Source organism: Convolutriloba macropyga, chromosome 10 (genome assembly GCF_964194025.1).
Source record: "Convolutriloba macropyga chromosome 10, txConMacr16.3, whole genome shotgun sequence".
NCBI lineage: Eukaryota > Metazoa > Xenacoelomorpha > Acoela > Convolutidae > Convolutriloba > Convolutriloba macropyga.
In genome coordinates, this window is record NC_134477.1 from 62,407,834 (window position 1) to 62,432,197 (window position 24,364).

A 24,364-nucleotide genomic window follows, 5' to 3' on the forward strand; every position below is an offset into this window, starting at 1 on the left:
TGGGAAATTTATTGGTTTTTCTACGTAAATAGTTTTTTCGATTTGATTTTCAACTTTCAATAATCAAGTAGTCTTTTGTTTTGTTTCACAATTTGTCCACCATCCTTACTTTCTGGCTTATATAATTCTGGCAGTCTTCGAAGACCTATAGTTTTATTTGCTCCGCTTTTTATCAATCGTTCATATTTTTAACGATTTTTTCTATTTTTCACATGTTTTGCAATTTATTTTATTTAATATAATGTAGCACTGGGATTTTGCTGGAATTCCGCTGAGTAGTTTTCACTGTGTATTACATTCTGCGAATATTCTTGGGGCCTCAGTCGGTTTTGGCATTAAAAATTTTCTGCCTTTGAGTTTTATTTTTTTTTGTTGCCTTTGAGTTGTGTTTTTTTTTGTCTTCGTCATGATTTTTTTCGTTACAATAGTTTGAATTCCTTTGGTCTAAGTTATTTACAACAATATAGAAGTATATCTTATTTTGCCTTAATTGCCGTAACTCAAAATTTGTGTTTTCTTGAGTCCTAAGTTTCGGATTGTTTTGTGAAAATTCAGTTTATAAGAATATTAGTGAATATAACATTGAACTTTATCAAGCCTCGTTTTATCGCTCATTGTTTTTAAATTGCTGTTTGAGCGGCATCGATAACTATACAGTCCTTTATCTGTATCTGTTTCTATCTGAGTAGTAAATATAGGGAGCACTGGGAAGGGGGGTTATCATGCCATGGGGATAATAGGGTATAGATTTGCATGGGGATAATAGGGTATAGATTTGCATGGGGATAATAGGGTATAGATTTGCATGGGGATAATATGGTATATAATTGCATGGGTATAATATGGTATATAATTGCATGCGGATAATATGGTATATAATTGCACGCGGATAATACGTTATATAATTGCATGCGGATACGTTCTTATGCGGATAATGTGGCGGTAATTGTCTCGCCGTCTGACTTTCTTTTTCCCCTAACTTGACCGTCCGCTTATTGAACTTAGGCTAAAGAAACTTTCGTACAAATTGAACTGAAAATAAAAATTGAATCAGGGGCGTTCAAATTAAAGCAACACTCCAAACAAAATCTGAACAAATCTCGCACAAAGTATTTCTCAACACTATTTTGAATTCAACACACTATGAAATTGAGTTTGTACACTGTCCCTTTCACTGTTCGCCGCTACTTTCTGTAGCTTCTAAATCAATGAATGAACAAAAACTTTGTTCCTCCTCTGAGCTGCTTCTATCAAAGTCAACAATTTGGTCATCAGAAATGTCCTCATCTCTTATTCCTCCCGCATTAATGAAACCAGGATCGGGCGGCGAATAGTGGCTGGCATTGTCCAGAAGTAGGTTCAAGTTATCGCTACAGTGTTTTCTCATTCTTTTCTCCGGGGTTGGTAGATATGTTGGAAAGTCCCAATCCACTTCAGTGTCACGAAAAATTTCACTTAAATTGTCACTATTCTCTGTACTGTAATCCCAACTTATTTGACTTTGGTCAGGATCAAACCATCCGAGCGAACTAGACGTTTCGCTTTGATTATCGCCCAACACAGAAAAGTGTCCATATGGGAGCGTTCGCAACCCATCTCCGCAGATATATCTCTTGTTATCAAATGCGGATAGAGATATTTTATTAGCTGTCACCGTTTTCAGTACATGATTTTCGGATGTTATTCTTGTATTTACCGCTCTAACTGGTTTCGACGTTTGGAGAGTTTCTTTATATAATTCGTGGGTGAGAAGTTTTTGGGCTGCCCTGGTCACACCTTTAGCAGACAACTTGCGACAACCTAAACAAGGTAAAAATGTTTTACAATAAACTATTAAGTTTTGTTATGTAGTTTCCTCCAACGCACTTAACTTGCATTCAAATTACTGAGGGAAGGGGTTATAAATTATTCATTATATGGACTAACTTTTTGATGTGATTGAATACATCTTGGGTTTGAGGCACACAAACTCGGATATATAGTCTCCACTGAATTCGTCCTTGAATTTAAGGACTTCAGACTTATTGTTGTTGTCGTGAAGTGGGTGGTCTTCTGGATAGGATGAAAAATCGAATTCGTTTTTTACTTCCGCAGATTGGTTGGCTAAATCCTCATACAGATCTTTTGACTCAATTCTATATAAGAGGCTGTCTGTATCCGAGTACAATAGACGACATTGAAAGTTTTGTCGCATAACTTGATAATGAAAGCGGTACATATAGTACTTAGACAAGTCGAGCACAGTTGCACCCACAATAGTCGGCGTATTCCATGTTATAATTTTCGGCTTGCCGCACATAGCGGCCATGTTCTCCCCAAATATTTTGAATCTCTCAAATTCGAATTTCGAAACAAGTTTTTCTGCTCTCTCCGCATTTCGTGTAATTTCCACCCTCGACTGTCGCCTTTTCGACTCAATTGTTTTGCCATATACAGAATTATTCATGAGTTTATAATAATTCTGTTGGAATTTATTAGTTGCGTTTTTCCGCATATTGCTATTCAACGTAATATACGGTTCGAGCCATCGTTCCTGATTGAATTGCAGCACGCGGTGAAGTTTCGTTATACGTAATCCAAGTTGCACATATAATTGGAGTAATTTATAATGGACTACGTAGTTCTTCTTGTCAAACAGTGTTTGCAGTAGTTTAGGGACCTTAGCTTCAGGAATATTGTACTGCTCTTTTAGGTTGATTTGGAAATCGCTTAGCCACACGTCTTGTACAATTTCCTTTACAGGCGCTAGCGGATAATCCCTTTGGTTGTCGTGAACGTCTGTAGGACACTCCAGATCCACTTCAGCAAAGTAGCCGATGGCAGAATCCTGAGGCATATTCAAGATCTGGCTAATGGAAACTTCATTGGCAAATCTAAAGCTTCCGATCGGAAGCAGCTCTTTCTGCATGACACCCCCATACAAATTATTAGCGTCGAGGCACAACCCGAATGTGGAAGCCTCTTCTGGGTTGAAGCCCGGTAAGAACTGATTGTTGGCTTTGAAGTACCTCGTTTCGAATACGGAAGTAATTCCGCCTCTTACTGACTGTTCAATCATGTGCAGGTGCTCGGGTTCTGTCAAAAGTTCTACGCGTGCTTTTGTTATCCGTAAAGCTGCATCTTTTGCCATATTTGGAGTTGTGAAAAATTGCGCCACGTCCAATCTGTATGTCTGGAAACTGATTTTGCGACAGTATTCCGAACAGCAGGCCAGAAGGGCAACGTCCAGTTTCAAATAGGAATCGTGGTAGTCCTGCATTGTCTCACAGTTTAGCAGCTGCCACATCTTCTTCGCTTTATCTAATTCGGACTCATTGATTGATATTTTTCCGTTTTCCAAAGAATTCGTCCATTTGCTGAGAGCCGGCAGCTCCCTCTCCGCAAACTTTGACCGGTCGCTCATGTAGGAATAAGGGTAATAACCCTTCTGCTTCAGAAGTTGTCTGTCAGGTGCAGGAATATGGGCGAACATAGACTCCATTATACCAAACTCTGACTCTGGCAAGGACTCCACCAGCTTTTCGAGAGATCCGTTGAAGAGTTTGTAAGAATCAACGAAGCGTAGATATTCGTAAACAGGTACGACCTTCTTGTCAGCCCTCTCAACTCTATCAACTTGCACTCCCAGCATCATTGCAATGTATTTTTCGTCTGTTGCTGGTATGACGTTGATTGTTGTTGTCGGTTCGCACTTGCAGACTAAGACAAATATGATGGAGGTCATAATTTTGGATGTTGTGTCCAATTACGGGAATAGAATTGGAATTCCGGCGCGCTCTGTTACACTGTGGGTGGGCCCAACCCAGGAAGCCGCCGCTGTAATGGCAGTGGTCCAGATCTTTTTCGTCAGTTTCTGAGAATTCGTTTTCACAAATCCAACACTGTTTGCTCGCATCTTTATGAAGTGATGATCGGTCACCACGGAAGAAAGGGTGTTTGCGCTTCTGTTCGTGTATATCCTTAGCAAGTTTATGAATCATTTGAACGAAATTTTGCATGCAGTTTTCCGAGCTGTCCAAATGAGTAAATTTGGGCTCGGGGTTGCCGTGCTCAATAACAGTCAATGCAAAGCCACATGGTTCGTGAACTTCAATTGGTCGCGATGAAGCTCTCTCTTCACTTGGAGCACAGGAGGCCACTGGTTTGAGAAACGACTCGAAATCAAAATAGATGACTAAGGGAGCAAACCAAGTAGCTGACCAGTTTGTGAATTTGTATAAATTATTGTCTGGTTTTGGCATGCGGATAACAGCTGGTGGATTATTACCGCAAACTTCAACATGATCCTTAAAGTTATTAACATCCTTGTGACACAAGTAAAGACAGTTCCGGCATAAGTGAAGAGTTGACTTGAATTTGATGTTTTTGATGAAGCAGAACAGCCTGCACAAATCTTTGATAAGAACGTAGTGGTGTTTATCATTCTCATAAAGAAGAAGCAAATCGAGGCTCAATTCGGAAGTTGTCCTTTTAGACACCCGCATTGGAAACAAATCTCGGTTTTCAAATCCAAAAACGTTTACCTCTACGTCGTTAAGTGTTTCAAACTTATCAATGTCATTGAAACCCATGGGCATTGAAAACTCACCAGCAGGCTGAAGCGATGACATGTTTTGATAGAACTCGGGTGATGTTAGCTTTAAAGAGTCATTTCGTCCTTCTTCTCCCTCAAAATTGTTGCACTTAAGATAGGAAGCTGCGATAAAGCTGTAAATGAAACAGTTGTTGTCTGTATGGTTCCTTATGTTGAGAAGGGCTCTACAATTTTGTAACTTTGTTGGTAAGGCAATAAATGAAGATCCAGTGGCCGGTCTGTATTTGGCGAACTTAATATTGACGCGAATAACTCTTTCCAACATCCAACCACTTCCAGAAGAGGCAAAGGTGAACAACACAGCGAGCATTTTTTCCACCATTTCTACAAAATTGTCATTTGAGAGCCCATCAGCGTACACAGGAGTCATCAGAGAGTTAGCGAAGATGGTGATAAGCTCGTCGTCTTCATCAGGGTCACGAAATTGTTTGAAAAGTTGCAGTTCTGCTGAGAATTGAACTTTTTGCGGGCCCGCTGATAGTTTTTGATCAATCAGTTCCTGAATTCGCTCCTGTTTGAACTTCATGAACGCCTGGAGGTCTCTTGCTGGCACCATTTCGTCATCCGTGGGTTCTATTGAGTAGGATTGAAGACTGCCATTAAAAGCTGACTGATCGGAGGGTTGAGTAGGTTGAAACTCAGCACCAAAGACTGGAATTGAATGATCTGACCTTGCATGTTGGGCATAGAGGTGCGAACTGTTGAATCCGAGGTGGCAAGCCCGACAACAGTTTGTGAACCTTGAATGTTGAGTTTGCATGTGTTCCTCCAGTTCTGACATTTTTCGAGATGTAAACTCACACAAAGAACAGTGATAAGTTGGTAATTTCATTTCATCTGGATGAAATTTTGTTTCATGGCGAGAACGATTTCCTCTAGTGCTAAGCACAGAGTCGCAATACCGACAAGCAAAAGTCATGACGATAGAATATAACAACTTGACTTAAATATAACAACTTGAATTGAATTTAGGAAAGAATTGAATGATTCGGAAAACTAGTATTGCACTTTGTGGTAATTGCATTCGCTACGAAGGGTGTTACATGAAGGCATTCTGTATAACAACGTAGTTTGGTGGGCGCCAGTTTCAAACATTTGAATTCGTCAAAGTTTATTGGTTGAAACTGGCGGGAAATTTTTGGTTCGAATTTTTATTGAAAATAAACGCAAAAAAGATATAAAACACTTTCCGATTTCAAAACTATGTGCTAGTAGACCCTCAGAGGGGTCATACCGAGTGTTGTTTTTGTGAATCACCTAAAAAAACGCATTTCAAAAAGCGGAGAAACATGTTACTTTCTTTTGAGTTTTTCAAAAAATTACCCTTTTAGACCTCTTAGAAAACGGGTGGTTAGAGTTGTCCTACGCTGTCAAGTGTGATGAGCAAAATTGCTCCCCGGGACGAAAAACATAGGTCCGCACTAAAAAATTGCTCTAAAACGAACCGAAAAAAAGTTATTTTTTCTGTCAATCATCATAAATCAATGTCATTAAATGACAATTACATGACAGAAACATGTGTCTTTTTTCTGAAGCCTTTTTCGATGACAGGTGTTATGAGAGAAATTGATGCCGTGGGCCCACAATGTGCAAAAATGCAAAGAAACGCGATCTAACATCTTTCCTTAGGGTACTTCATATGCTAATTAATGCCAGATGTTAATGTGACATTGATGACCAGATGTTTTGGAAATCGGTGAAGGAGCCATTTTTCGGCCATGATGCTTATGACCAAAAACATCCAGCATGTTCCCACAAAGACATTGGTATAAAAAAATTTCCATTTTTTTTCATTAATTAGCAATTATGTTAATTAGTCACTAACTAGCCGTTAATTAGGCGCTAATTATCTCCGTAACGGTTAAGTTAAATTTGACGAGCGTGATGAGATGTTTTGCAGGACACAGTGTGCTGAGAAACCCTGCACCATCAGTTTCATCCCAAGTGTTTTTTGAAGCCCTCATTTTTGGGGTCAAAGGTCACAGGTCATCTATCAAAAAAATTTTTTTTTTCTCAATTTTTTCAAAAATTTTTTTTTCACAAACCTGCTTTTTTTACCCTGTTGAACGAGAGCGCAAAGCTAGGTGGTGCTGCTAGAGGACGTAAAAACTTTTTTTAACAGAACCTAATGACATCATTTGGGTTTTCAAGTGCAATTTTTCGAATTTTATCTCTGACAGATTACAATTTTCGACAACTTTTCCAATTTATGAATTGGTTTCAGAGTTCATATGCTGCTACTCTTTTGGCATAATGTTAACAGGTCTTTTGAGCCAAAAACCGCACACTTTTTGCAAAACAGAAATTGTGTTAATTCCATATAACTTTAGGCTTAACAAGCAGATGTTTAGAATTTTTATTGATTCGAAAGTCTAATTGTGTATTATTACCACAAAAACTAAACAGTTCATAGTGATTGCGGTACATGAATGCCTGCTTGGAGAATGATATCTGTGCTTGCGTCATAGGGGAAAGTAAAAATCTTCCCTGAACAAGTCCGAACATGATCACTTACTTCAATTACATTTTTGTCTAAGTTTTCAATAGAAACACAAAACGGACAAAAAAGAAGTTGTATTACAAATTCAAGAAATAGAAACGAAGTAAAATGTATAACACAAACACGCACAAATTAACATCTCAAATTTGAAACAGTTTTTTATATGAAAGTAAAGTTTCAAGTTCTAATTAAGTTAATTTAATCGAATAAGTCCATCAAAGAATTTTCTGGTCGTCGCTTTTTTGGTGCACCGCTAACGTTTGGAGTCTCTGAACACGTGGGTGTTTGGAAACTCTCGCTCATAGCCTCTCGCTTTGGCGTTTGAAAAGTTGTTCCGGACAGAACGTTCTCGTCAAAGTTATCGAAATCGTTTGGAGGGTTCCTGATTTCAGCAAAGAGAGATGGGCTGGGTGCCGGCGTAACAGTTGGACTTGGGTCAATTGCCGGTGTTGTGGGTAGACTAGATAGTGTCGATTCACTGTGAGGCGAATCAGGTGATGAACTGATTCCCCACAAATTGGCCAAATCATCACAAGCTTGATATGCTCCGAGTTGATTTTCAAACAAGGGTACGCACTCAGTCGTAGCGGTAGAGAATTCGTTTGGTTTCTTCAGGTAATGTGTCCATATTACAATCTTGAAATGCTGGCAATACTTTTGCAGGTAAGTGACCTCCTGAGGTAAGAATGCTGCATTCCGAAGGGTCTGTTTTTTCGGGCAGGGCGGCAATTGCATTTATAAGAAGCTTTGGAAGAAGACAGTGATGGTAAGTGTTCCAGACATTGTCCTGTTTTCGTTGTTGGATGAGAACAACAAAGTTTTCATAAACTGTTCGATAAACCAAAGTTCTTTCACAGGAAGACTCTGATTCTGCGAGAATTTTAACCGACATTTCAAAAGTTAAGTGTTAAAAGAATTCAATTAACCAGATTCGAATTTGTTGCTGGAAACAAACTGCAATTTGACTCAACACATATATGAATGCCGCCGAATTTTAGCTCAGGGTTTCTGTGTACAACTTTTGCATTTGTTTCACGTAAGCTAGAGGGTCACATCTGTTTTTAATTTTGAGCCAACATACACACAATTTTAACTTGAGCGTACCACAGATTGTTATCTAGGGTTACCTCTGTTTTCAATTAACTGTTGTTATATATTGTGTTCAATGTGTAGTTTCTTATCTGAGGTCACATGTGCTTTTAATTTGTTGTGTATATGATTGCTTTATGCCTTTGAAATTGTGTTCAACATGTAAGTTTCTTATCTGAGGTCGCATCTGTTTCTAATTTCTAGTGTATATGAGTGCTTCGAAATTGTGTTCAACATGTATGTTTATTATCTGAGGTCGCATCTGTTTCTAATTTCTAGTTTATATGAGCGCTTTATGCATGTGAAAATTGTTCAAAAGATCACATTCGTGCACCATATGTTTGCCATAAAAATTGTAATGAACAGACTCAAGTACGCCGTAGGCGTACTTGAGACTGTATTCGCCAATCATTTGTTTTTAATTGAGTGTTTGATGACACACGTGTAATCCAAGCTTGCCGTCGCCCCTGAGTTGGAGCGTTCACAATAATTGTTAAGGGAAATAATATCAAGTTGCGGCATGCCTTTCACTTCCACTAAAGACACAGAATTCGGCGATTGTTATTTCGACATTTCGAAAACTGATAAGCGCTTGATCAGAGCAACTGTGAAAACTTATGAAAGGACGGGTAGCTATGTGTTTCTAAAATTGTTCAAGAAAGCGGAAAGCGATTACGAATTTCACCAGAGAGTTTCTCTAACTGTTCAAGAATTTGAGAACTTGATTGAAAAGTCAGCAGATATACGCTCTCAGTTCACAGAAGAGGAATCAACAAAACCCCCTCCAGCAAAAAAACCACGATTCCAACAAAAGTCAGAAGAAATTTCCAAGACCAGCAACAAAAATGGTTGAGGCGATGTACGAGCGTTCACCACATTACTTTAAACAATTTCAAAAACAGTTCAAGTTTCAGATTGTCGAAGAGAAACCTACCCTTTCTAACACAAATGTTTATGCAGTGTGTGCCCATTTTGATTCTGAGTTTTGCGGCTTAGTAACTAACCATTATCACGTTTTGCTTGATACAACAACTTTCGAAAAGGAAACTTTGAAAAGAAACCAAAATTTTCCTGTGCCTTGTATTTTTACAACCTTCAAATTTTTATTTTCGACTGCAACAACTTTGGAGACTAATGGAGACGTTTTTACAAAGCTCAAATTGGCGGTTGAATTCAACAGCTCCGCAGATAAAGTTGACTCACAGACAGTACTCAAACAACTGCCAGCTTTTGCCTGCCACAATAATATGAAAATTAGCAATGCAAAACAAGTGAATATAAATCAAAAACCCTGTGCGAAGATGACAGTAGTTGCTCAAAAGACTATCTACAACGCCCGTCCTCCATCGAAACAAGTTCAAACTGATTTTGTTAATAGTGAAACTATCCGAAGAGTTGAAAACATTTTGTCTGGTCCTCATTCTGGTGCTTTTTGTCAAATTATGGATATTTTTGTTAGTGGATATGGAAAATTAAATATTGATACTGATTTGTTGAGTGTTCGCCTTGTGTACGAAGAAAAAATTAAATTTTGAAAAAATAATTTATTGCAATCAAGGAAGGGTTAATACAGCATATGAAAAGCAAAGCGAATTAATTGAGCATCACTCAGTTTTACAATTTTTTTGTGAGTTAAAAATATAATGAGCAATATAAATACAAAAAAGTCCACAAAGTTTTGAGTTTTTACTTTGAATTGGCTGATCCTTCAGTAACTGATAAATTTTTGCATTTTCTTCTAGAGAAATTATTCTTTGGTAGACATCTTTGTATGACGAAATAGACTGTCCGAGAGGATCAGCGAAGAACAATTGATCCTCCTCCTCTTTCTGGCACAATAGTAACCAATGGGTGCCAAAACTTTCTGCAGTTGCTGCGTTAACAATTAGGAAACTGTTTGGTTTCAACTTTTGGGGAAAATTATTTGCAGCGAAGACACCCAGAAATTTATGCTTGAGTAAAGCACATCTTTGAATAAGATCATTGATATCATCTTCGTCCATTTTTTTAGTTTGTCAAAATGTGATTCTTTGATACTCTTCTTGCACTATCAACAAAAATTGTACTAGCTTTTTCACCAATAATGAAAATTTCAATATTGTTTGGTAAGGCCGCAGAAAATTTTAACTCAACAGATATTGAACAGTTTGTCAGTTCAGGGTGAATAAAGTCATGGGATGCTTGTTGGGTACTGGTCAAATCAAAAACCATTATAAAATGGTTTGGGTAATCTGTCAAACTTATTCCATGTCCATTATCAATGTAAGCTAGATCCGATATTGTATTAAAGTAAAGACGTTTGTCGTCAGCTGTAGATATTGGACTATCTGCCACAGGCAAACCGTTTCGATATACATAAATCTGCTCTAGGTTGAATTTTCGGAAATGAAATGGATTTTGCCGGTTGTTACCCAGAAAAGCTTCATTTGTATTTAAGCAGATCGCCAGTCGGCGAATTGGTTCTCTCGCAAATATATCTTCTTGTTTCCAGCTGTGTAGACCCGTTGAAGCCAGAAACGTTTTTGTGAGCGTTTCAAGGTAAGGATAGGAGGCGGGACTACTCAATAATGTTTTCTCAATGGCGGACACAACAGTGTCATTGAGGGTCATCTTCCGCACATACAAATTAGCTTCGACAATTTTTACTTTGTATTGTTTCGCAGCATCATCAGACATTATAACAAAATCATCAATTGAGCGTCTGAATGCAATTCGAAGTGTCACACCACTTAGCAGATGTCTGTCGCAAGTGAAAAAGTCTACAGCAATTTTGCCATAGAAGGTGCATTCAGCTGATTGTCTCACCAAAGTTTTTCTTCTGTTCACTTCTGCAGTTGATAGCGTTCCCGGGTTTTCCTCATAAGAGTATCCCTGACAGGCCAGCCATGTATTTTTTGCATCTTTATTATGTGAGAACTCGGTCTCAATGAAACTTTTGTGAGCATAATTTCCGTTAGCGTTCGAAATTTTCAGTCCATTAGCAGACACTGTACAATCAGAGAATAGTGAAGGTAACACATTATTGCAAAAGTAGGGAGAATCTGTTTTTGTAATGTCAGCGGCGGCTGTAGCGTCATATTTCAAATCAGCTTCAGAAGACTGGACAATTTTACATTTAACTTCGAGGAAAATTTTTTGTAAATCAATGAAGTTGTTTCTGTCACCAGCGACTTCAAATTCTAACATGGGTCCGTTTGGGCTGTAGATTGGACCCAATTTTTGACAAAAACTACCATCAAAAGTCACCAGCAGTGAGGGTTTTTCAAATAAATCCAATGAGCTGTGAGTTGCTTCTGATGGTAACAAATTAGCGATCATCGTTCACTTTAGCAAAAAAATCCGACCGACTTCTTTTTGGTGCTCTATGCGTTGAAATGGTCTTTCTGCGTTTCTCGCCTACTTTCATTGGCTTGCCTCGTATTGATTTCCTCCGACGTGAAGTAATTCGTCGAGATCCGCCAGTCTGTTTTTTAACAGTTTTTGAAATTGTGTTCTTAATTGCTTGTTTAGGAGATTTTTTGTTGCCCACTACATCCAGAATCTCTGGTACACTTTGTTTCAGGAGCTCTTTCCCGATACGTTTAGCAGTTGGCAAAATGAAGCGACGTGCTAGGGGCAGTGCAACACGTCCAATTCCTGCAGCTAAAGCTCCAAAACCACTTCCTCTTTGTCGATAATGTCCAGAGAAATGAGGCAAAGACGTCGCTTGATTAGCATAGTAAGAATCCATTTTATTGGGAAAACTTTTTGAATTGTAGTGTTAGAATAACTTTTCCAGTTCCCGAAAACGGAACTAATTGTCCTGTTTCCGTCCGCAGTTCAATTGAAATTGATTGAATTGTGTTGGTCAAAAGTTTTTTGTAGTCTAAATTTGTAAAAACGATCCGATGAGTTGGTTCAAGCTCACATACACTACCGTTTTTCAGACGTTGTTTTGAATCAATGACTCTCAAAAGAGGCGCCTTAGTGTCACCGACGTATTGGTATTCAATTATGTTTGTATAGATGAAAATAAGGTGCTTTCCAGCACAAAGGTCGGCTGGAAATTCCCCATAATATGCTTTTGTATCATCACTTTTCATAAGCCTGTTTTCATTTGGATTCATTTTGTACCCAATATGAATTCCGTTACCGTCAGGAATACCTTCAAAGCCAATGATGCTGGGGATTTCTTCACTGGGAAACGTAATTCCCTCATATTTCCCTAGCAAAACTTCGTATTTTCCAGAGCTCTTAATTTCTCTGAAAGAAAAATTGGGTAATCCAACTGTGCGCTTAATTGTGGCAAGAAGTTGCGCCACCGTATCAAATGTTCCTGGCATAAAAGCTAGTTTTTGCCCGCTATAAGGTCTAGAAATAACATTGGCTCCAGAAGACATCTTTTGGGAATCTTCATAATCTTTTAAGTTGTATACAGTCAGATTTCCGTTTACAATATTTTCTATTTTTGTTGGGAATATGATTTCACTTAGCGCCACTCGCCAATCACCTGAAAGTTGGATTTCGTCATTAAAAAAAATCCGAAATGATGCAAGTGTGTTGAATCAAATATTTCCATTGAAGCTGATGAAACCACGTGAACTGTAAACTCGTCTTCAAACCGGTTATTGGACATTTTCAACGAGAGGGAGCCTGACAAGTTGTAATTCTGGTTGATAAAATTTTCCTTGAATTGGTTCGTTGTTAGCGTCGACTAAAGAGTATGTTGGTGGGTTTAATGTAGGTATTACCGTTATTTCAAAGACTTCGTCTGTGAATGATTGCTTATAACTTTTCCGGAAAGCTTTGTCCTTTTTAACTATTCTCACAAAATCCCCAATGTAAAACTTGGGCTTCTGAGTTGTGCTTTTTTGCGCGATCAATGACACTAACCGCGGCACATCCTTTTTGGTAACTTTATTTGGGGCAAGTTTAGTTACCCGATTTACTCTCGAATTGATTGTTTTCACAAATTGGTCTAATTGGTCAATGTAGGAATATGTCCACTTTTCTTCAAGGTACCGATGAATTATCTTTTTTAGTGACCTAATGTTCCTCTCTGCAAATGCAGACTTTTTTTCGCTGAAAGTACTGTATAAATGAATTCCACGTTTGTTGCACAATTGTTTGAAAGCTCCAAGAAACTCTTTACCATCGTCAACGCACACTTTTTCAGGCTGCTTATTTTTGATCATCTTTTGGAATGCTTCAGCTGTTTCCGTCGCATACTTTGTTTTCAAGGGTTCCACACGCAAATATCTTGATAGACAGTCAACTGCTACCAAGAGATATTTTATGTTACGGTTATATTTGGCTAGTTTGTCAACGTGCGCCAAATCCAATGACCAAATCTCATTAATGTCCTTTACAAAAACTTTAAGCCTGGGAAATTTTAATCGAATTGAACGGTACTTTGTGAAAGACGGTTTTGTCTCCAAGTAGGACTGCACTTTGCCTAATGGTAGCTTGCTCTGATTATGTAAGCGTTTTGTGCTTCCATAGGAAGCTGGTCCTTTTAAATAAAGTTGTTCCAAACGTTTTACCTCAGGAGAAGAAAGACCATTTCTTTTGACTGGTCTCTTTTTTGTCTGTCGTTGCGTCACTTGTTTCTTCGTAATCTCTTGTTGGGTTTGATTTGGATCCACTACTGCGGGGTTTTTCTCGGCTTGGGTAGAATTCTTGTTCACTTTCTGACGAGTTTTCCAAGATTTGCTTGGCATAAGTGTTTGCAACTAAATGTGGTGATATATCGAGAGCAGTCAAAATTTTTGAGTACTTTTTAATGTCAATTTTTTTTGTGCTTTGCTGTAAATTATACAAAAAAGTAGAAACTTTAACGCCCAGTGGTTCTTTATTGATATGAAGTACATCGTTTCCTCCAATGGAAATGACGTCAGATTGCATAATGTGTTCAAGTAAGATTTCAGATCGCTTAATTTTGTTTTTCTCCATTGGTTCAAGTTCAGATATTATAGACTCAAATTGAGAAATTTTTTGTTTCTTCAATATTGGTTCAATCTCACTGTCTTCGCTGACTGGTTCTGATGTTTCTTCTTTAGTAGCCTCCTTGTTTTCGTAAACACTGCTCATAGTTTCAACAGGCTTTTCTTCTTTTTGTGGTTTTTCAGATTGATTTCTTTGAAATAGTGATAGTTGAGTTGCCTTCTGTTCATAATTAGGGTTTTCCAAAATTTCATTTTTTACCGGTTGATGTGACAAAAACATTCGTTTTGGAATTAAAATGAATTCTTCCGTATGCATTATTCTTTTGTCAAGTATCGATAGCAAGAAAATCCAACAATTCTCACCAATTCTGTTTCTTTGGCTAAAAGTTTCCTCTTTAGTTTCAAACTTCTTTGATTAGATAATAGTGTTTTGAATGATTTCTCGTAACCTTCTAATTTGGTTTTATTAACTGGAACGTTTCCATTGACAATATTGAGTAAGCACTCGCAAAGGAATTTAATGAACTTATTTGGAGCTGTCTTGATTATTTTTCCTACTTTTGAGTCCGATATATCTAGCATCTGCCGCAGCATACATAGTTCTTTCTCTCTCATCAGTTAAGTTGGTGATAACAGCTTTAGCTGATGGAAGATAGAAAATTGATGGACCTGGAGGAACAATATTTGAACAGTAACGTAAGACGTCGGATGTTTTTGGATCTAAGTCGATTAACAAATGACCAAACTGCTTCCTGATTGCTAGCTCATAACTTTCCTTCAAAAATTGTGTGTTATTCAGTTGTCGACCAATTAAATTAATTTGCTGTGTGTCTCGTGGTGATTTGAACAAAATTATGTGTGTTGTATTCAAATCAATTGTTCTAGACCATTTGCTCTGTTGAAACAAGTTGTGTTTAACATATATCACACTAATGTTTCTATGTCGCCCCGCAGTTGCTAATTTAGAAAACTCTTTGTCGTTGAAAATTTCTTCACATGAATCGTCAAAAACAAGCAGACAGTTTTCTAACTCTGAAACGAGTTCAAAACCAGAAAACTGTTTGAATTCTACGTTCAATTTTTTCTCTAATGACTGATAATTTGGCTGATCATGCTGATAAAAATAAATGATTTTTGGAAACTCTGGGGAAAAAGTGCCATGTAGTAACATTTTGAAAATCAGCTCAGTTTTTCCGCAACACGATGGCCCGCAAACAGCCATGAACAACCTGTCAGAAGTTGAAATTATTTTGTTCATAACTTGGGATTAGGAAGAGCGTACCCAACTGTGCACGAGAGTAGAGAAAACCAAAATGTTGATTCTTCGCAATCAAGTTTGAAAAAGACTAATTTGATCAGAGAAACAGTTATGAGAAATATTATTATTGAAATTTGTGTAAAATATACCACTTCTGATCGAGGTAATCTCGAATTACAGAACCTCCAAGACTGTCTTTCTTGGTGCTCGGCGTCGAAAACCAAGTCAGTTATACCTCCGCCCGAATCCAACTGATCTTCCGCTTGACTCATTTTAAAAATTTATTTGTGAAAAATGAATTGCAAACTTGTTACAAAATTATTCAGCGGTATATATTTCATACAACACATATTCAGAGTCTTTGTCATCATTTCTGTAAGTGATTGTATAATTTGCATTTATTGAGTCTACTTTATCTCTGAAAACAATGGACTCTACATCGTTTTCTTTCACCCGCCGCTTGATTTCTTTGGGAAGACTCTCATCGTCCAGAGACATCAGAATTGGTACTGCACGCTTGGGCATAGGTAAAGGGGTTAGTTTCAGTCTTTGCATTTTCTCTTGTATAGACATGGTACAATTGAAAGTATTCCACAAGAGAAAGATATTTCTTAAAAGCTTCTATTTCAGCGCCACCACACACAATCTGCTGTTTTCTCAGAATTGTTTGTCCACGAGAGTCAATTCTTTCCTCCTTGACTAGTGTTACAGTCAATTGATTGTCGGGCGCTATGCAACTGTAGACTGTCAAACTTGGAGATAAACTCACTTGAAGCAGTGATGGATTTGTCTTCTCTGGACGTCGATTCATTCATCAACCAGTGATAGAACAACAGGGCTTTCTTCCTCGCGCAATGCCTGCTCTTCTGTCTTTTTGGGCAACTCAGTGCATGTAGGTTGCAAACAGGAGTTTCTCGATACAACTTCAAATGTTCAACTTTTGGACAAGACAATATCTCTAAATTTATTACGTTTTTTTGAAGTAGTTCCGTGAGAGTACTTGTTTTCTCTTTGCCCTTGGCGTAAAATACCGCTAATGGAAATCGAAGAATAATGCTGTCTATGATTTGTTGCAAATAGCAGTAAGGATATTCTCCGGTTTCCCAGAGGAGACCGTGCAAAAACTTAGAAACCCACTGGTAAGACTTTTGATCACTTGACGAGAGCGTGCTGTATGAATTGGGAGGTAGAAAAGAAATTAAGTCGATAAAGTTCTCAGTAGCAATAGCAAGTTCTTTAACTATGAAGCCAGATTTATTCCGAAAACCTTCAAAGTCGAGAACAACCGCTCGTGATTTCAGAATTCCAACATACTGAACAATCGTCCTTTGAAAGTTTTCACATAAAGACAAAATGCAAGGCCGGTCACGTGACCAAGATACTCGTTTGTTACTGGACAAGGTAAAACGTATGAGTAACCCGGTCCTTTTTCGCTAAACTCATAAACGAAACCCGCAGCGTCATGAAGAATAGCATGCAATCTCAAAATTTTGAAAGATTTGAAATATTTGTCCAGCGACGAATTATCAATACCAATTATTCCCCCATAGGGACGAAGTTTAAGAGCAATGTCAAGATCAATGTTGGGATCCAATTGCAAACAAGTTGCGAAAAAGTACACAAATCTTTCTCCATAATCAGGATAATTTTCTTTCAAAAATAAATAGTTTTCGTGAATACTTTTTATGTCTACCGTCGCAATCGTTGATGCCATTCCCTTCACCAAAGTTTTTCAAAATGAATTTATTTTTTCCTTACTTGCCTCCCCAATTGTTTTGTCCTCGCGCTTCACTCTTCCCCCATATTGTTTCCGTACATGTAAATACATTAACTTTTTTCACCATGCAAATAATCCATACGATATTATCCCATGTAATAATCCATACGCCATAAAACTAAATTTAGACTATCCGCATGCATACCCTATTATCCCATGGCTAAGGATCATTCCATATTAAGTATACAACTGTGGCTGTTTGCAGAAGCTCTTATTTGTAAAAATCAGATTTAAATGCTCCAATATGTCTATTATGCGATATTTTTGCGAAGTGATCGAAAAGGAATTCATTTAAAGCTTGTTGAAACTATGCCTAGTTTTCAAAATTCTATTTGGTCTTTAGCTACTTTCAATTTTCTAAGAGAGGAGGCAAAATATGAAGAGCTGAGAATGTCAGTGCAGATATTTGAGAGTCAATTTTGCAGTCTGGGGTTCATCAAATCGCTAAAAAGTGCAACGATTAGTGAATAACCAAAATATTTTAGAGATGTCGAAAACAATCCATGGAATCTAAAATGATGACTCTGAACTCTCAAAAATAATTTGTGCTGTTTAAACAAATCTGAATATAAAGAGCACATATCTCTCATCTCAAATATTAAATGTGTCCTGAAATAAAACTTTTCTTAAGTTTGAAATTCATTCCGTTTTGGGCCCCAGCTTTACGTAAACAGGTGTCTGTTTTATAGTTGCCTTTGAGAGATGGAGTTCTTTGGTGTTTGCGTATATTATGCCCTTTGATGACTGGATATGTGTTCTCTCTCTACGCTTACTGCCTTGTATGCTACTTTCTCGCTGTCTACTCAAAGACAACATTGGGTCGAAAGGTTGTACTTCTCATAAAAGATCTATATCTATGGAAATATCTATGGAAAAGTGATTTGAATTCTGGATTTTTACAAGAAGTATCCCAATGGCTTGGACCATGTTATCCAAAAACTCAGGGCAGAATTAACAAGGAGTCTCGGTAATGTGCCTTGGCGCATAAAGTTCCGACCCCGCTCAACTCAATTGCGTTTTTCACTTAATTGAACACCAAATGAGGAAGAGATAGAAACTTTCAAAAATTCATATCTTGTTCGAAAATAATTGGTGTTTACATTTAAAAAAATTTCTCTATGCTCAAACCACTATACACATTTAAAAATGCTTTATGAGAAAGCTGATGATACCGGCCATTAAGGAGACTAAGAAACAGGACAAGCAGCAAAACCAAATAGAAAACAAGCAATAATTACGATCAAAATTTAATGGCCACTTTTTGTTAAAAACTTTTATAAAAAAGACAGTCAAACTATCATCAGATTAAAACTAAACTGAACGAACTGACTTGATTTTCATCAGAAAATATGGGACCTGTCTTTATTGAGATTACTTAACCAGTAGAAAAAAATCAAGGGAAAAGTTAATAAATAAGTTTATACTTTTTGACAACAATTAATTCAAACCAAAGCTATGAGCTGAAATAATTGATGGCTCAATTTATAAATGGCCCAATTTATACCTCAATAGAAAGACAGGGAGATCTGTCATTATCCAGAACTACTTGAAAAAAGGAATACATGCAAAAGTCAGAAATTCATTTAAATTTTGCGAGAAAACGGTTTCGAAGCCTATAAAATCATTATATTTTCTCTACAAATAATAAATGAAATCAATCGCGCGGTCTTTTAACGCCATTACTTATATAAGACTTTATTTAATATGTCATTAATTTCGGAATCGGTCAAGACAGCAAAACTAACCCCAAAAATTGGAAAACATCCGAAAAAAACTTATGTAAACCCGCCGTATCAACGCCAAAAACCAGCTATTTAAATGATAAAACAGCAATGAAAACTACATTCTTATCTAATTGAAAGAGATTGTGACCTCCCTCTTTGATGAGACTACGCTAAAATTTGGCAGAGATAAGAGTAAAAGAAAAAAATCTCAAAAAGACCTATTTTTTAAATAAATTTTCAAAGTTATGCTTAATAACAAGCATAACCTTTCAACTAAGATTTTAAAATAGACTGACTTTCTACTGCCTAGGACATCAATTGGACTTGTCATTAATCTGACTATCCAAAGACTACAAAAAGAAAACGAAAGGAGGCATAATTCAAATTATTTTTCTCTGAAAGTATCTGGTATTTCTTTGGCCTTCAGTTAAACGTTCATTTGTTTGTTATTTAGCTAGGTATCATTCCGGACTGTATTTAACATTTAAAAAAACAAGTCATTAATATGACCACCCCATTACAGTCCGAATAGTTTTTCAATTGCAAAATTACATTCAAACTGGTCTTGCTATTGCTGCTTGTCTTCCATGAAAACGAAAAATTGATAGAATTTCACCGAATTGGCTAGTTTGACAAAAATGTCAACATTGCAGAAATAATTGATGAATTTTAGACACTTATCGTGTTATATGAGCGAAAAATCAATAGTCATCAATTGAAAGCATTTGACTATTTCTTTGAGAGCTCTTTATCCTGCGAATTAGAAGTTTTATTATTTCGAATCAGTCATGAGACTACAAAAAGGATATCAAACATTGGCAAAAATCAGGATATCTTAAAAATTTTACGAAAACTGTCGGAGCGGTAAAAACCATGAGCTTTACACTGAAAACTTAATATTTATCGACTGCGCCACGTGTGATCATATTTTGGAAGTTTCATTGATAGAATCTCTGTAGTTAAACAGATTTGTCTGTAATTAGGATAAAAATTGCAAAAAAGTCAAAAAAAATTGATGCAAATGTACAAAAAAAAATCAGAAAAAAAGACACCCAAATTACTATCCGATTCTTTTCTGATTGCAAAAATCAACGATGAGGCCCAAATTGGCCTTGCTATTGCTGCGCGGCTGTTAAAAAGGACTTATTCTGAATGATTGGTTAATAATTTTTTTTGGCAAACGAAAATCTTAATATATCAAAAATAAATGGTGCATTTTCTATGAATTTCGACTTTGATTAACGAAAGGCCGCTAAAATGTGAGTTCCAGAACAATTTCTTAGGAACTGGAGGTAAAAATGGCCATTATCTGGGTAACTGAAGTTTGTCAGCAGTATTTATGTCACTACCGGTAATTTTGTTCAATAAGCATTTTGGTACCGTATTCCATGAAGAAATGGAAAAAACTGAATTTTCAAAAAATTAGCCAAAACTATTCAGCAACTCTCTTTTTCTTTAAACGTAAAAGCAGTAAGACTGATATTAACATTTTTATCGTATTTTTAAGCAAAATTCATAAAACAACTTGTTCAAATATTGCGAAAAATGTGAACACAACAATTGAAGTGAGGCCAGCGTTCACAAAAATTCTCCATAACACCTCGGACAAAAGCAAAATTCAAAAAGGTTTAACTTTGATCTGCGCTTAACAAGCATTCTAATGATGTGACTCATAACACTGTACGATCAATATATCGATCGGCGAAAATTGACTGATTAAAAAAACCAGTTAATCATATAGTTCCTCCCCAACTAAAAGGTGTCGGAACAATTAATTTTAATCATGCAATCATGATATGGCTATGGTTAATTGGGGTGTAACGGGAAAGAACCAAAAAAATATAAGACAAGTTCAAATTCAAAGTATGTTCAATACTCAGGTAGTGCAGTTTCATTTGTTTTTGCTACACAATAGTTGTTGCGAGATTTTCCCGTAATTAATTTTGAGAGTTTCACCAACTTCTTGAAGGCATAGCTAGTGCAACCTTTCTGTGCGACTGGTTTAGAATGGTGTCTTGTGTTGAGTCTAATGGTGAGTGTGTTAATGAGTGTCCTTCCACCTGTCATTTACAGAAACGGCTCTATGGCTTCCTGTGATTACTGGAAGTACAGAGGCTACGAATGGGCCTCTTTAATATCTTTGATTATCGCGGGTGGAATTTGGCCTCCTTGCATCAGGTTCGTTTCAAAGTTTGAAAAAATTAGCAAAATCAAATTAATCAGAAAAATCCTTTCAAATGCCCCCAATAAAATCGTTTGCATCTCTCCCGTTCATCTTCTGACAGTCTCTTCAGAGACTGGTTTATGCATAACCCTCCTGTTACACAATTAATACTTTTCCTTGTTACGCATTTTAATGTACCGGTAGGATTTAATCCAAGCAAATTTGAGCTGATTCTAAATTGGTAGTTTTTTTTCGTCAGTTTTATGCTCGATTTGGTATGTTGAAGAATTTGTTTTGTTCTAGCGCATTGCCAGACCGCGTGAAGACTTCTTTCAGTTTTGCAGACTTCCTAATCAAAATCGGGATCATTGGTGGCCTTTTAACTTTAATGTGCAATCCACAACTGATTATAAAAATTCCTCTAATTCCGCTAAATTATTTAATTACTGCAGTCATATCAGCTTTATTTTACAATCTTTCCTTAATTTGTTCCATAGTTGCTTTTACCATTAATTCCGGATTTCGTGCTCTCGCGTTGTCTTACGCATCAACGGGTGTGGTAATTTTTGCAAGTAAGTTTGCAGAAATTGGGCTATCTTGGTCTTTGGTTGTGGGAACTTTTCTTACCATTTATTCTGCGGTGGCGATTCGACTGCTTTGCAAAGAGAAGAAATGTATGTCAATGGAACTTGACAGTTTATCAGTTTCAGATGTTGCTAATAATTTAAAGACTAGTTTCTCTAAAAGAATTTGGAACAAGAATATTTTGACGAAGAATATATCTGGTTCGATAACTGAGCTAAGTGTTGATAGATTACAAAATGAATGCTGGGATAAGGAATCAAGATCAGGTTTTGCTGAGGAGTTGACAATTTACAAAGAGAAGTTTAAGTTCACAGATGCAACCTTGGGCAGAATCATGGAAAACATCAAGAACAAGTTGTCGGTAGAGAAAAAAGAAGAACTGAAGATCACTATTAAAAGCCCAATATTGGATGCGTGAAGCAATTATTTAGTTTATTTATCTACCTTAATGGAAGTGTTAATTTAAATTGAAATTTTAGTTAAAATTATATATGTATTGTAAATAATGTATAAATCTTCAGTTAGAGCTATATAATTGTTCTCACTTCATGTTTGCTGGCTTTAAGGTTTTGTTAATATTACTTTAATTTCAAAGAAATCTTTGAAAAAAATTTGTTTGAAATCTAATTGCTGTCATTTTGAACATTTATCGTTATTTAACTCTTCGGAAACTGTCAAAGAGAAGGAGACATCAATTCATAGTGTAAAGTCTTTACAGTGACCCCAAAATCAATCCCCCTCCTAACTCACATCCCCCACCGCGCGGTTCCACCCCCTCTCTCAATTAAGCTTAAGCTACGCCCAGCAATCGGTTTTGAATTGAGGTATCATGGCTTCGTTGCGCTGAATTTCAGATCAACCTTCTTGAACAATTTTGGCCAAATTCTATGAAAAATGGTTGATTGTGGCGTTATTGGCAAGCTCTATGAGCGTAGATTTCTAATTTCTCACGAACGAAGTTTGAAGCAATTTTTTGTCGTATGTCATTAATATCCGCCGTCAGCCTCTCAACGCCTATTAGGTGCTCTCCTTTTTTTTACAATTCAATGAATTTGAATTGTACTGGGGCGCTGATTTGATCGATAATTTTGTTCGAGTGTATTTGAAACAGGAAGTGAATTGCGTGAAAACAAAATGTTTGTCAAATTGCTGAAGAGCTGAAAGAAGAGAGAGTGGTTTTCTGATCATGCTATATTTTTGAGAGAGCGACAAAAGTAGGTGTGAAAAAATTTTCGTAAAGCGAGCAATTTTTTTGATTACGTGCGGCATGTTCAAAGCAGTTTTTCAGTTAAAACTCCATTTTTATCTATCAAAGATGTTTGCATCGTTTATCCAAACTATTGATAGTGCGTTTGAAAAATTGTTTGACCATCTGAATCAAAAAATGATGTTTTAGTTTCAATTTTTAGCTATTTTCACAGTTTTGCCATGTTTTACTCCTTTTTAGCAGTTTTTGTTTTCTTCAAACTTTTATAGCATTTGGGGAGTTCTGTGGTTTAAATTTGCTGTTTTAGTGGTTTCGGCTGGCTTTCGATCCAATTGTTATTAATTTCAATGTCTTTTAAAATAATTGAGTGATTTAAAGCAAATTTTGGCCGAATTTTTTCAACTTTTTAATGTTTTTGCTCAGTTTACGCTTCTGGCTAGTTTTTCTTGTTCAATTTTAAATTTGGAGCTTTTTTAAGTTTTGCTCCTAAAAGGTGTTATTGAAGTTCAAAGAGGACACTTTTGACTGAAATAAATAGTACAAATTCCTAAATTTTTTCGTGATCGTTTTTTCGTTCTTGGCCTTTGTTATTTATTAAGTTTTTGCTAGGTATTGTTTGGGTAAGTACCTCAGCAGAAGCAGTAAAAAATTTTTGCCAAATAATTTATGGGAATTAGCATGTTGTGGATAATTTTGTTCATATTTTTTCTACATTGTCTTTCCTTGGTTTTCTCCAAATAAACTTTTTTGTCGCTTTTCTGGGAGTCTGTGGTCGTTAATTGAATAAAAAATAACCGTGCTGAAAGTTTTTTGAGGTAGATGTTTGGAGCCCTCAATTCTCAATGAAATTTCTTATCAGATTCTTTATCAATTTTTGCTGTCAGTTATCTTTTTTTAGTTAATTTACCTGTTTTTATTTCATGTTAATTTGCATAATCAATTAAGACGCTCATAATGTTAATTAGGATAGTCAATTATGTACTCCGGCTGTTTTTAAGATCTGTTCGAGTGAAATTGGAGTGGTGGTTTTGCTCACGCCAAAACAGGAAGTGGAGGGAAGAAGCGAGTGGGTTTGCGGCCAGATTTTTCAACTCGAGTTTTAAAGTAAGAGTGAGAAAATGGCGTTCGTACAGAAATTAGCCTCTTCGATAGTGGTTTTTTGTTCACATGGGGCATTTTGACATTGATTTTTACCTTGTTTTCTTTTCTGATTTTTTAAATGGTTTCCCAATCCATTCATAGTCACTTTCAGGTCTAGTTTTTTGTTTAGTCATTGAAAATTTTTTGAATTGTAGGTCAGGACTTGATATGTTTTTTAAAGTCGCTTTACCTTTTGATCACGTTTTTCGTGTTATATAAGCCAGGATTTTCACGTTTGACTCGTGACTTATCTCACTCACTGTTTCAGCTGAACGGATGTTAAATTCTTTCACGCATTGAATTAAGTAATGTAGTGAATAAGGCAAATGATCAAAATTTAAAGTAATTGGATAAACCGATAAAGCCCCGTCATTTAGTTTTAGTGCATTAAGTTATCAAAGT

General features: G+C 36.6%; 1 protein-coding gene across 2 annotated transcripts in view; it reads left to right on the forward strand.

Annotated features, from left to right (window-relative positions):
* LOC142348258 (calcium load-activated calcium channel-like) overlaps positions 1 to 24,364 on the forward strand; it is a 520,926-nt gene that overhangs the window by 415,172 nt on the left and 81,390 nt on the right. Inside the window, exons 3-5 of one of the 2 annotated variants that reach the window (XM_075399554.1) lie at positions 17,832 to 17,969; positions 20,873 to 21,044; positions 21,334 to 22,103. The exons of the other annotated variant lie outside the window; for it this stretch is intronic. Coding sequence (XP_075255669.1) covers positions 17,832 to 17,969; positions 20,873 to 21,044; positions 21,334 to 22,033 — 1,010 coding nt within the window. The 3' untranslated portion in view covers positions 22,034 to 22,103. Of the gene's footprint in view, positions 1 to 17,831; positions 17,970 to 20,872; positions 21,045 to 21,333; positions 22,104 to 24,364 lie in introns of those variants that run through there. 2 annotated transcript variants of the gene reach the window in all.